The sequence below is a fragment of the Planococcus citri genome, chromosome 3 (assembly GCF_950023065.1).
Source record: "Planococcus citri chromosome 3, ihPlaCitr1.1, whole genome shotgun sequence".
NCBI classification, from domain to species: domain Eukaryota; kingdom Metazoa; phylum Arthropoda; class Insecta; order Hemiptera; family Pseudococcidae; genus Planococcus; species Planococcus citri.
In genome coordinates this window covers 27010770-27024613 of record NC_088679.1, presented here as the reverse complement: position 1 = coordinate 27024613, position 13844 = coordinate 27010770, and the positions used below count along the sequence as shown (strand labels likewise).

General features: G+C 34.5%; 1 protein-coding gene across 10 annotated transcripts in view; it reads right to left on the bottom strand.

The window, feature by feature from the left end:
- Nucleotides 1-13844, bottom strand: part of tutl (turtle) — a 327343-nt gene that overhangs the window by 15881 nt on the left and 297618 nt on the right. For 8 of the 10 annotated variants that reach the window (XM_065357958.1, XM_065357963.1, XM_065357961.1 and 5 more), the window contains 7 exons: nucleotides 6150-6425; nucleotides 3951-4238; nucleotides 3285-3475; nucleotides 2973-3191; nucleotides 2608-2879; nucleotides 1510-1682; nucleotides 1201-1278 (listed from right to left, as the gene is read on the bottom strand). In XM_065357958.1, coding sequence (XP_065214030.1) covers nucleotides 1201-1278; nucleotides 1510-1682; nucleotides 2608-2879; nucleotides 2973-3191; nucleotides 3285-3475; nucleotides 3951-4238; nucleotides 6150-6425 — 1497 coding nt within the window. Of the gene's footprint in view, nucleotides 1-14; nucleotides 90-1200; nucleotides 1279-1509; nucleotides 1683-2607; nucleotides 2880-2972; nucleotides 3192-3284; nucleotides 3476-3950; nucleotides 4239-6149; nucleotides 6426-13844 lie in introns of all 10 variants that reach the window. The other 2 variants (XM_065357962.1, XM_065357967.1) reach the window with 1 other exon arrangement.

The following is a 13844-nucleotide window of genomic DNA, read 5'->3' as shown; positions in this document are numbered from 1 at the left end:
TCGTAAATACTTACCTCTAACCGAATGAATAATAAAAGCTCCGAGGCTAGAGTCTGTAGGGAAAATTATGTTACTACAATCTAAAACATCTGCAAAAAAATATACCAGCCATTCTAACTACCGTATACAAAGCGAGAAAATAATAAATAAACAGTACACAGAGAAAAAAAATACATAAATAAAAAACATAACAAAAGCTAAAAATAAAATCCTAATGATTGTCGATATCGGTTTATGTATTTAGGTTTTCTTTTTTTCTTTCTCTTTTTTTTTTGGATAAATGCCCAAGAACTCGGAGAGTGAACTCTTCGTAGCATTTTAAAATTCTATATTGGCTATGCCTTACTCTCCCTTCTTAAAATAAATGCATCCAATATACGAGTATAGAAAGGTTATCTAAAAGGATCATGCTTTTTTTTTTTAGTTATTAAAAAGATATCATTATGATAGAATATACGAAGAACTTCTCCATTTCTACAGAGTTCTGCACCTCCTTCGAATGATTTTCAAACCCACATCAAAAAATCAACTCCGGCAATAATATTCATTTTACATCCCCTCTCTGGTTCTATTCCTATCCTACGTACGCCTACATATGCTGCACAAATCATAAATAATTCAAACGAGCTACACAGCCTCTGAAAGGATTTCTAATAACCGATACAATAGGTTTTTAATTCTTTGCAACGTGCTGGCTGGCGTTCCGTCGATCCAAATTGTGAAAAAAAATTCCCTTTAAAGTAGACGACGAGCGGCTTCGTTGAATAGAAAAATTCAATGGAGATGCATTAAAATTCGACATTATGTGTTTTTACTACTATTGTAGGTAGAGTAATTGACGTTGAAAAAAAAAAAGAAAAAAAAATCGAGAAGCGATCTACTCTATTTGAACGAGAAAAAAACACACACAATGCTCGGGTAGCATTTTTAAGCATTTTGAAAAAGCTCGATTATTCTTAAAAGCCAGTCCATTTGACGCTGTTTTTTTTCACACGCCGCGAGTCTATGCATCGTTCGATGCTATTGTGAACAAAAAAATGCACAAGCTTTCGGTACGTGAAATTTTCAGAGATATACGAGAACGACGACAAAAATAAAAAATACGAAAAAAATCAAGCGAAAAGGAAAATTTGCTGAAATTCAACTCGACCAAAAAGTATAAGCAGCTACACGAGTTTCTTTTAATGCTGCGACCCTTACCATCGGCGGGGGGTGATGTAAAACTACTAACTGGATTTTTAGGTTTTTCAGCGCTCCGTAAAGAAGACGTATCGTCATCTATAGTGAAAATTACAATGTTATTTCATATCGGTATTTTGAAATTGATTAATTAAGACGAAAGATACGTAGACTAGATAATTATTAAAGTATTGAGCATGCTGATTAGTCTTCGTTTCAGCACATGCTATTTTTTTTTATGATGATTATTTTTCAGTTTTTCCTAATAGATTACTATATTACGTGTAAGTAGGTATTTATTTAGGTATTATAAATAAATAACGTAGATACCTAGAGTTCTGGCTGTAATTATTTTACTGAGCATTCCATCTCCGAGGGCGTTTTTACCGACTACTTGGAATTCGTACATAGTCGACGGTTTTAGATTCGTTATCGTTGTGAAAGTATTGCCTTGAGGAATCACCGGTATCCTTGACCAATCCGAAACGCCGGCTTCGCGATACCTGAAAATAAAAATTCACGTCAATTTATAAATTACTTACATTAAAATGTAACACAAATTTTTGGAATTTTTGAATTAAAAAAAAATTCTTGACAAAAAATTACTACTTATAGTAATTTATCAAAGGTTACCAGTAATTTACTAAAAATTACTAAGCAGAAATTCACCCAAAATTTTCAACAGCTCACCAAAATTACCAGCACCAAACTTACCAAAAATTATCAGTATTTTACCAGAAATTACCAGTATTTTACCAGAAATTATCAGTATTTTACCAAAAATTATCAGTATTTTACCAGAAATTGCCAGTAATTTACCAGAGATTACCAGTAATTTACCAGAAATTACCAGTGATTTACCAGAAATTACCAGTGATTTACCAGAAATTACCAGTGATTTACCAGAAATTACCAGTGATTTACCAGAAATTACCAGTAATTTACCAGAAATTCACCCAAAATTTTCAACACTTCACCAAAATTACCAGCACTAAATTTACCAAAAATTACCAGCAATTTACCAGAAATTACCAGTAGTACCAGTAATTTACCAGAAATTACCAGCTCTTTACCAGTAATTTACCAGAGATTACCAGAAATTAAATTACCTTTAGTTACCAGTAATTTACCAAAAATTACTAAGCAGAAATTCACCCAAAATTTTCAACACTTCACCAAAATTACCAGCACTAAATTTACCAAAAATTACCAGCAATTTACCAGAAATGACCAGTAGTACCAGTAATTTACCAGCAATTACCAGCACTTTACCAGTAATTTACCAGAGATCACCAGTAATTTACCAGAAATTACCTTTAATTTACCAGTAATTTACCAAAAATTACTAGACAGTAATAAATTTATCGAAAATTGCCAGTAAATTAAGGAAAAATAATCCGTAGTTATTATAATTAATAATCCACTCACCATATCGTGTAGTCTTGTTTATAATCAGGTCCTCCACTATATCCTGGCAGCCAGTACACAGTGGCGGTAAATGCAGTCGTGTTTGCGCTTATATTATATGGAGCATGAGGTTGCGTTCCTTCGACAACCAGTTGAGTAGAAACCATAATGGTGGCAACTTCGTTACTAGCTATACATAAATAATTGCCGAAATCCGTTCGCCTCAGTCCATCAATGGTAATATTGCCACCGGAAATACGAACTCTGTTTTTAGGCAGTGGTTGGCCGTCTTTCTGCAAAAGAAAATTACCATCACATGTTAGTACTACCCAAGAATCAGCAAAACCGTGGTATGAATGAACAAAATGGCGTCTTTAGTTACTTACTCTTTGCCATTCAATTTTGGGTTTTTGAGTGCCTTCGGCCTCTTGAGCATCACAGAACATATCAACAGTTTCGCCTACTTTACGTAAATAATGGCTTTCTGGTTCGACGGTGAAGGTGGGCGGTTTTCTGACCAACACTTCCATGTGACCCGAAGAGCCTTGGGTGCCTTGCGCATTATATGGCGTGCAAGTATACCTTCCTTGATGGTTTTGGTTCACCTGAAATACAACAAAAGTTAAGCAAATGATTATTAATACAGAATTACAGAACTACGTATAAGGATAAAGGTTTGAGGTTAATTCTTTACTCACCCTGGTGAAAAGCAAAGATCCATTATTCATAACAATAATATCCTTAGTCTGATACGGTTCCAATAAACGTTTATCTTTCGTCCACGTCACATATTGCAATGGTGGATTAGCCTTAATATAACACTGTACAACGCCTCCTAATCTAAATGGTAAATACTGAACAGTAGGAGTGAAAGTTACTTTAGCGGGATCTGCAACAATTAATTCGTAATTCACATAAATATTACACAATTATCAATAAGTAGGTACTTACTTAATTGGAAAATTCTACCTAGATACTCAGGGGAGAATGATCGCATCTGATCCAGATCAGACCATGATATAGAACTGGACATTCTGCGGATCCAATTCAATCTGATCAGATTTAATCAAAATCTATCTTTTGAATTTTGATCAAATTAGATTTGGAGTTTTGATCAGTTTTGATATGTCAAGACCAGATCACATTCTGTAGGGGACATCTAATTGGAATCCGCCAGATCTGAATATATCAAATCAGATCAAATAAAATCTGAATTCCCTAGATCCATTTAGAACAGACCAGATCTAATCAGATTACAGATCGAAGTTTTGGTCGGATCAGATGTGTTCAGACCTGATCGAGTCCAATCATTTCCCCCTGGTTATACCTATCTATTACAACAGAATATACAAGTAGGTACTTACATTCTACATTGAGATATGCTGATGCAACCTGAGCTTCGCCGATACCATTGCTAACTTCGCACTTATACTGACCGGAATCGTCACCACTGACCGGGTTAATAACGAGGGTACCGTCTTTCTTGATGTTCAGTCTCGTCTCTAAACTGCTCACTTCTCGAACTGGTTGTCCATCTTTGGACCACTGAATGGTAACATTGCCAGGTAACGCTTTCGCTCCGCAAGGAAATTCCAACTTTTCACCTTCGAGTTTTGTTTGATTCATTGGTGGCGTCATAATCACAGCGGCTCCTGAAACCGAAATGATTTTTTAGAGTTCAAACGATTTGCATCAAGTGTAAAAAAAATTGAGTAGTTTGGAGGCTTTAAAATTTCATTGGTTAGTAAAATATTTTCCCATTACATATTGTAAGAAATATTAAAATCAATAGTCCGGCATAATGACTATAGGAATAATTGCCCCCCCCCCGGGTCACCAATCCACTGATACAACTTTTTTCTTACAGGGGGCATCCTAAAGAACATTTTAAAACCAACTTTCCAAAAAAAAAGGCTGGCCTTATTAACAACATAGCGGCCATTTTGATGGACAGGTCAACCGAAATTTCAGATTTATGAGAATAAAAATCAAAATACTAAATTGACTTAATAAGCTAAGACTTGGGGGTTTCAAACCGTTTTGAGCAGTTTTGAAGCCTCCAGGAGATTTTTGAAACTAAAAATGAAGTTGATCAGCAGGCCGAAATTCACTCAGCAAACTAATTTCAATACGCTATGAAGTCTACTGCAGATGGATTTCAAGTCGTTTTGAAGCTTCCAGCTACTTTTTGGGAATTCCAATCCGTTTTGGAGCCTCCAGCGGATTTTTAAGAACTACTGCTTTCAAAAAATGCCACAAAATCTGTCCGAATCAACTATTGAACCTACTGTGCAGAGTAAATTTCGGCTTTCCAACTCAATTTCAAGTTTCAAAAATTTACTGGAGGCTCCAGTAATTACCAAAAAGTTGCTGGAGGCTCCAAAAGGACTTGAAATCCATCTGCAGTCGACTTCATAGCGCATTGAAATCAGTTTTCAGAGTAAATTTTGGAATTTCGTGAAAATTTTAAGTTTCAAAAATTTACTGGAGACTCCAAGAAATTTCAAAAAGTTGCTGGAAGCTCCAAAATGACTCGAACCCGCCAGCAGTCGACTGAATAACGCGTTTGAAGTTGGAATGCAGCGTGAATTTTGGATTTCAAAGTTCACTCGATGAAATTTTGTGGAAATTTCGTTTCAAAAATGTGCTGGAGGCTCCAGAACTGTTCAAATCGATTTGAAACTGTTTCCAATCAATTTTGCAGGTCGAAGATAGGGCATATCCAAAATTTCAGGTTTCTAGGTCAATTTTGTAAGATTTTGATTTTTTTCTCGTTTTTGGCCTACATTTGATTTTCAGAAATTCACCAAAAATCCAAAAATATACCTACTTTAGCACTTGAAATTTTGGCTAGTGATAAATTTTCAAATGTTCTTTCGCTCTAGCTCAGTTTAGCAAAATTTGCGATTGTAGCTGACCTGTCAATCAAAATGGCCACCATTTTGTTAGTAAGATCAACTTTTTTAAAGGCAAATTGGCTTTAAAATGTTTCTTAAAATGCCCCCTTTCAGGAAAAAGTTGTCCCGGAAGATCGGGAGGAGGAGGTTGAAATTATTCCAACTGAAAAACGATCAGAATTCCATCCAATCAAAACAAATGGACTGCACTGGCATTCAATACACTAAATGTAAAAATAGCAATTAGCCAAAAAAAATGAAACCCCCACTAGGCATATCGTGAAACCGAAAGAACCCCATCGCAACTGCATCGATCCAATTTTCAAGAAAACTATACCCAATCGACACCTACGGCGATATTTCAAAATGCATACGATTATCGCATTGGCAGCAGTCAACTATATTCTCCATCTCTATACAATATGACGTTTACTTAATTAAAATATCCGATTGCATTTCCTCGCTGACCCACGTCCTCCGTATCCTTCGACGTTGCTCAAGGGTTTAGGTATTAATCGCGTATCGTATAATTATAAATGTTGCAATTTATACCCATCAGCCCTCAGCAGCCGAGACGTCAAATCCACATTACCATAAACATGGGCACGCCTACGCCTCCTCTCCTTACTATTAGTCCTTTCTACGAAGAGAGGGTGCACCACTTACCAGCTATAATGACTCGAGCCGTGTGACTAATCTGTCCTTCTCCATTGCGAGCGATACACGTATAATCTCCGATATCTTCGTGCCTTATACTGGATATCCTGAGCTCGGTACCGTCGTTGAAGATGCCGGTCGTCGTTGAAGGATCGACTGGATGTTCATCCTTGAACCAGACGATCTCCGGGGCCGGCGTACCATCGGCTTGGCAATTCAGTATAATCGCATCGCCCAAATTCACGTAGATTATCTCTTCCGGCGTGACCACGAATCGAGGCGGAGCTGTGAACATATGAAAAATGCAACTTGCGTTATTATAAATTCAACAAAACTAAGTACTTCAACCACTGGAGAAAATGAGGTGAGGGGGGGGGTCAACATGAGTTTTACCGAAGTTACAAAATGGAACATTTAACATCAACCTCCAGTTCCATCCTCACAACTAAGAATTAATACTGGATTTGAACAAAAAAGTTCTCAAAATTTTTCAATGCAAAGTAAACCAGATTTCCATTGCCAGTATTTCGAGGTATAATTTTCACCCAAGAATTAGCCCGAAAATGGAAAATCTAAACCAACCTAAAATATTGCAGGGGACAGGGGAGCGGATCGTGCAATAATAATAAGTGCGTAGGTCGTTATTGATCCGATTGCTATACGATTCAATTTACGTTTTCCACGAAATTAAAAGAAAATAATAAAAATAAAACGAAAAATAAACAAACTCACGCGCAGAAAGAAGAAGAAAAATTGAAACTAGAATATGACGAAAGTTTTGAAAAGAATTACAGAAGTAGTTTATTACTACACCACGGTTGGAAATCAAGCAAGAAAAAAGATAATTAAAGGTTATGAAATGTTGAAAAAATGTTGGAAATAAGTTTTGTTACGAAGAATTTTCAATTTCCTCGACTTGATTATTGTTTTTCTTTTCGGGTTCGTTTCTTTTTCCGTTACTACAGCTCTTTCGAATACCTCGACGTGTCGTCGTTTTGACGTATCTTACTCGAGTACCTACGTTACGTACCTACCCTCGTACGTATCGAGGCGAAAAATCAATTTGTGAAATTAATCGTAAAATTTAATTTTTGTATTATTTACTTGATTCAAAAAATTATACGAATTCAATGGTTAGATAGTAGATACTTAGTTGACCGTTGTGAATTTACAATTAATTTTAATTTTTATACAAAGTAATGAATCATTACTAATGATGCAATCGAAATTTCATAAAAATTATACAAAGAAAAACTCGAAAAAAATTATGCGGGGTGTTTTGTTTGAAGTTCTCCTGATAATACGCAACCTAAACTACACAAATGTGAATAGGTTTGTCGATCCAAAAAATTGAAGGGGTAGCGTTGTACGGGGTGTTTAGTATTGTATCTTTAAGCAATCAATTTTCAACTTTCTGTCTCAGTTTGGTCAAAATTCACTCTTTCTTGATGAAAAAAATGGTCAAATTTTAGTTCTCAAAAATTCACTAAAAAAAACCAACCCCCCCCCTCCAAAAAAAAAATTCAAAGTTTAATTTCAGAATCAAAATCAAGACAATTTTTTCGGATATTTCAATTTTGGGAAAAAGGTCACAATTTTTTCCAATTTTTTTTTTTTTAAACGTAGGTATACTAATTACCCTTGAAATTTTTTTTCATAAACCAAAATTCTTGAAAAAAAGAACAGAACAATAACGTAGGTAGGTACAAGTTTTTGGTGATCAAAAAGTGTAAGAAAATACAAAATAGTAAAAGATATTTTTTCATTTCCAAGGAATGAAAACTTGAAAAAAGATGTAAATTTTTCCAGAAAACAATTTTTTGGAATTAAATTTTTTAATTTTCAATAAGACAGAAATGGGTAAAAGTTTCAAATTGATTTTAAACAAGCGAGGTCCGGGGGACCTGGCAAAAAGGTTCCCCAGATTTGATAAAAAAATATCCTCTTTTTTCTAAAATTTTCTATGTAAGTAACCAAAGTGATTAATTTTTGCTATTTCTCTGTTCTGTTTTACACTACACTGAAATGAAATAAATCAAAATCCAAAATCATTAATAAGATTTTTTCCAAAATTAAAAATTCAAATATTCAAAAAATCCGAAAGCAAAAATTGAAAAATCAATATTCAATTCGAACAAGAGTTTTTTGGTTATAGGGTACACTATTGTTGGAACCTCCCTCCCCCCCCCCCTCCAAAGTGCTCCAATTTTCACTCAAACGATTATTTGATGAAAAAAAATGCCATCACTTTTTATAGTTTCCATTTTTTAAATTCGATTTTTCGTCTCGTATTAGGCATGAAAAAAAACACCTACAAAACAGCAGCTTACTCGAGTAGAATTGACATTTCGTCAAAAATTCAACAGCTCAATTCATGTTATTAAGACTCAATTAGTAATAAACTAAAATTATACTCGCCTTCGATTGGACGAAAATCAGAGTTTTCGAAAGAAAATTCCCTAAAACCCCATAACTTAATCAAAATTTCAACCGTTCAAATTCATTTTTTTAGATTTTTGACGAATTTTTGAAAATACAAAAATGGTGATTCTCAAATCGTTTGTTTATTTTTTCAAATAGGTAAATACATATGTACAATTTTTCAGTAAACACGATGAAAATTAGTTCTGAAAGGCTGAAATTAATAACTCCTCTAAACCAAATTCTATCATTTCTGTCGCCTTTCTGGAACTTCCAGCGAGATTTTCGATTTTTCTATCATTTTTGAATTTCTTCAGAAGGCTAGGAAAATAGAAATCAACTATGGCAGCTAAAAACCGAGTTGTAGTTCATTTTCCAGCTATGTGTATTTAATGAGTTTATCTTTACCCACAATTTGGACAATTTCTGTGCATATTTCGAGTGTAAGTGCATTTTGGATACTCCTGAGTCGTGATTGGACAATTTCACGTTTTCGATAAAAATGAAAAGATTTGAAGGGGAGGGGGAGGGGATTGCCCACTGCTTCATAGCGTTGCATTCATTCCAGGCAATTCATATTATTTTAGGTCTCTAGTTGCCTGATTACCGAAGGTGAAGGGGAAGGGAAGGAAAAGAGAAATTCCAATTCCCAACCGACATTATTTTTTAAATGAAAAAATGAAAATTCGATAATATTGAAGCGAGAAACTGAAATTTCGGTGTAAAGTACATCCTATTTTCAATCTCCCGAATGGAGAATCGATCAAGTGAAAGTTCTGAGGCGTTTTAGAGCAGCCAACAAACTTCTAGAATTTTCTAGTTCTAGAATAATTGGCATTAAAAAAAGGCTGAATTGCAATTCAAGTTCCGCAAACTCAAATAAATCGTTTTTTGAGACTTTTCAGATCAATTTGAGCGGTTTTCAAAATCTGATTCTGTCAGTTCTGATAAAATTCATTTTTTTAAATCTTTGTTTTTTCTAGAACTGAAGAATTCAAAAATCACGAGTGAATTATGGAAAATAAAAATGATGTAGAAATCAAATCTAAATTTCTTACTTCAATTTGATCAAATTTTGATGTAGGATTTTGAATTTTCAAAAATTTGTTACAATTTGAAAGATAAAATGGAGCATTTGAAATTTGCAAAAAGTAACATCTCAAAGGATTGAACGTAAAACCCCCTAAAGTAAGCTCTGCAATTTCCAACTCTGTTCAGCTCAGCTCACGTCAGCTCGCTCAGAAGCAGAGAACCTCGCATTAACGCGCCATCTACGACGTTCATTTTTCATAGCCTACTCAATTTCATTTATTTCGTCTAAACGAGGCGATAAATTCGATAAAAATCAATTTATTAAGGAGAAAAAATCGAGTACGCCGACATATTCTCGCAGCAATAATAGAGAAAGAGAATATCTTGTGACGTATGCGCGTTTAAACTACGTATAGATAATATTGGAAGCCGTAAAAAAATAATATTCGTGCTATATCGACGTAAATTTGTTAAATAACTCGTATAAAATATTACCAAATAAAAATAACAACATTTATACTTTAAGGAAGAAGATAGCTATACGTATATGTATAATGTACCTAGCCGATCACCAAGGGATGATTGAGGGGGCGATGAGAAAAGAGAAGAAAACGCGAACGCGCGTGTAAGAGTGAGCCCACCCAAGAGGTGGGGGAGGGGGAGGGTACTCTAGGGGGAGAAACACGAAAACGTGTATAGGGCGCTATAGCGGTAGAGAGTATATAAATGAAATAAAAACGCATCTCGACGATATAGCGAGTAGTTTACGGGCGCGTCGAAAATATGAGTTTCGTTTAAAAAATATGGTGCAAAAGTGACGGTAGTAACGGAAAATAAAAACGAAATGAAAATATCTACGTAATAGATACCAATTCGGCGTGCGGCGGATATATACTCGTACGGGTATGTGTGTGTGTGTAGCTCTGGTAGTACCTTTCCATTCCACTACTCCGCAAGGCTTTTGTGAGAACGACGACCGAACGATGAGGAAATTGGGGCAGCTAGAGAGAGATAAAAGGCAGCAGACAGAGAAAGAGAGTTACGTTCCTGTAAACGTACCTCTACATATATGTGTGTTTAAAAGGGGAGCAATGGGGGTAAGTAAGAGAGTACAGACTACCGCGGAGAGAGAGAGAGAGAGAGTGTGTGTTCTTATAGTAAAATTTTTCAGTTTCGTAATGCGCCAAAAACACCTGACTTTTATTTCCCTCGAGAGCTTATTAGGTACCATAGACGAGGTTTTTTCCTTGGCCGGGTTTTTAGTACGTATTTAGATTTATGTTTGATTTAGGCCGCCTGAACTGCTGAGCTGTTTGCAGATTCGCGTTTTTCCACTCGTTCGTTGCCTTTTTTATTCCGTGAGAGAGAAAGAGAAAAAACTTTGTTCGAAAAATGAACGAATTTGTGGCACTCTAGCGTATTTTTTTGATCTGGTACTCGTTTTAAAAATTTTTACGTAGGTTTTTGGTACAATTGTACGTGTTTGAATTATGGTCCATTTTATCAATAAGGGTCTTGCAATTAGAAATGATCATCGGTGATAAAATTTTCGTACATAATCCGGGAAAATAATTTTGAAGTTTTACCAATCATTCCAATCAGAAGATATTCAAATTGGTGATGCCCTAAATCTGTAACTGAGGGCTCTAAAATGGTTCAAAACTGTAAAAACCAAATTTCAGGGCTCGTACTCACCCCTCCCCCCCAAAAAAAAAACGACTTTGGTAACCAAAAAATCTAGAAAAAGTAACCAAAAAAGTTGGAAAATCGAGCAAAACATTTCAAAGCAGGAACTCGATCGAGACTGTATAAGTAAGAGTTTTTGCGAAAAACAGAATCTTTAAAGAATAAATTGAAAAAAATAACACTTGATCGTAATTTTTGTCAAAAAGTTAGATTATTTTCTTTTTGGAAAAAAATGAAGGACTTCATGACTGTTTTTAGCAAAACAGTGAGAATTTTTAGCAATTGACCACAAAAAGCGAGACTGACAATTTTAGGGAAAGGCAAGTCTATATTTGCCAATTTCTGGAAAAATATCGAGATTCGAGAAACGGGGGGGGGGGGGGGGTCAAACTTTTTGATTTTTGGTGGAAAGCGAAACGCTGACAATCCCAGCAAAAAGCATGGCTTTTAGCAAAAATTGAAACTTTTCCAAAATTTTCAGCAAAAAAGTGAGATCTATTTGCAATTGTTGGTAAAAAAAAGGGGAAATTTTTTGTAAAAAAAAGTGAAAGTTCGGGGTAATTTTTGGCAAAAAGCCAGAGTTTGACAATACAGCAATTTAAATTTTTGTCGAAGAATAAGATTTTTTCGTAATTTTTTTTTAAGAGAAAAACGAAATATTATTTTGACAATTTTTGGCAAAAAGTAAAACTGAGACTTCTGAGTGATTTTTAAAGAGAAAAATTTGGAAATTTTTTGCAAAAAAATCACGAAAATTTTAAGCATTTTTTAGCAAAACAGTGAGAATTTTGCAATTTTAGGTAAAAAGCGAAACGAACAATTTTATTAGGAGGAACTTGGCAATTTTTACACCTAAAGTTGGCCTTTTTGGAATTGTTTGCACATAAAAAGACGGTTTTCAAAAATTTTAAGAATAAAACGAGATTTTTCTTCTCATTTTTCCTCACAAGAACTTTAAAGAAATAAAAACCAAAATTTGGAAAAATTAATTTTTTCAAATTGAAAAAAAAAGGTAAATTTAGGAACCTAAATTTTGAAAAAGTAACCAAAAGATACTTTTAGTAGCTTTATAATTTTAATTTTTATGGAAGAAGAGCAAAATTCAAATTTTAGAAAATTTTTCAGAAAGTAAATATCTACTTAATTGAATTACTGGATGCCTTTTACTCCATTTTTTTTAGCTCGAATTCAATATTTTTCAGAGGGTTGAAATATTTACCTCCCTCCACACCAACAATTTATTTGGCGTGGAATTGTTTTTTTTTTTTTTAACCGACATAGAAACTCTTTAGCTATAAAGAAGTAAACTAAGATGACACTGATTCCTCACAAAAGCGTAAATGTGATTTTAAAAGACTGATAGGTACATTTTGAATTTTTTTCGAAGACAAACATCAAAATAAAAAAGTTATGACAATCCAATCTCGTTACTAAAAGTTTCCGGAAAAAGGTTAAGGCCTATTTCGTATCAACTCGAGCCAGAAATGAAATCACATCTTCCAATTTTGCTCTAAAAGGACAAGGGTGAAAAAAAGCCTTCGTAATTTTCTGTGGTTTCAGACGAGACTATCAAGCTTTGAGGGGTAATGGTACCTCAACACTAATTGAACTTAGCAAATAGGGTTTTAAAATCAGCAATATTACGAGTAGTATAAGTTGAAAAAATCAAACTTGAACTCTCACAAAGAAAGCTCAAATTTCACGAATACAAAAGTTGAAAGCCCTTTCCTATTTTCTTTACAAGAATGTTGATTTTAAAATGGGATCTTGATAGCCCTTAGAAGGGCAGACCCCCGTCCCCCTCCTCCCTGTGATCCTGAGAAAAAAATTAGATGACATGAAAAACAATCGAGTAAGTATAAAAAAATAACCCACTAGAGAAAAGAAGTTACAAGATTCTTCGAATGTTATACTCATTTCCTGGACATACCTCTTGTTTTGGGGGTCAAATAATCATCAAAAATAAAATCAATAAGCTACAGAAATCGTATTTTTTGAAAATTTCAATTTTGTGACTCCCTCTAGAGGTCATTTTGGATTTTGGAGTCAAATTGTGAACAAAAATGAAATCAACGCTTTCAAATACCTACCTATGGAACCGAAGTTTTGACTTCTTACAGGCAAAACTCTGAGTTTGTCTGGCTAAATTTTACCATCTGCACCACTGTGCTCCTCCCCTCTTATTTTCATCAAAATTCAAAAAAAAAATCAAAGGAAGCAACACGCTGATTATTGCTAATTTGAAAGTACTGAATTTGATTATTAGCTTAATTATCACATCCGGCTCCTTTGATGCTTTGATGCCCCCTCCCCCTACTTCTATCCAATGTCCTTAAATGTGGTAAAAACGCCCAAAAAAATTGAAAACTAGTGAGACGTATCTATGCTCGATTTTCTGAACTTCTGAGTTTGATTACTGGCTTATTTCTGATCTGGTCCCTTTCTACCTTATCCCTTTCGACAATGCTCTCCTCATAAATTATAAAAATACAAAAAAATTGAAAATTATGAGTGACACCAAGTTGAATTTATCCCTTATTCTTTCAATAGGTATGTCCCCTCAGA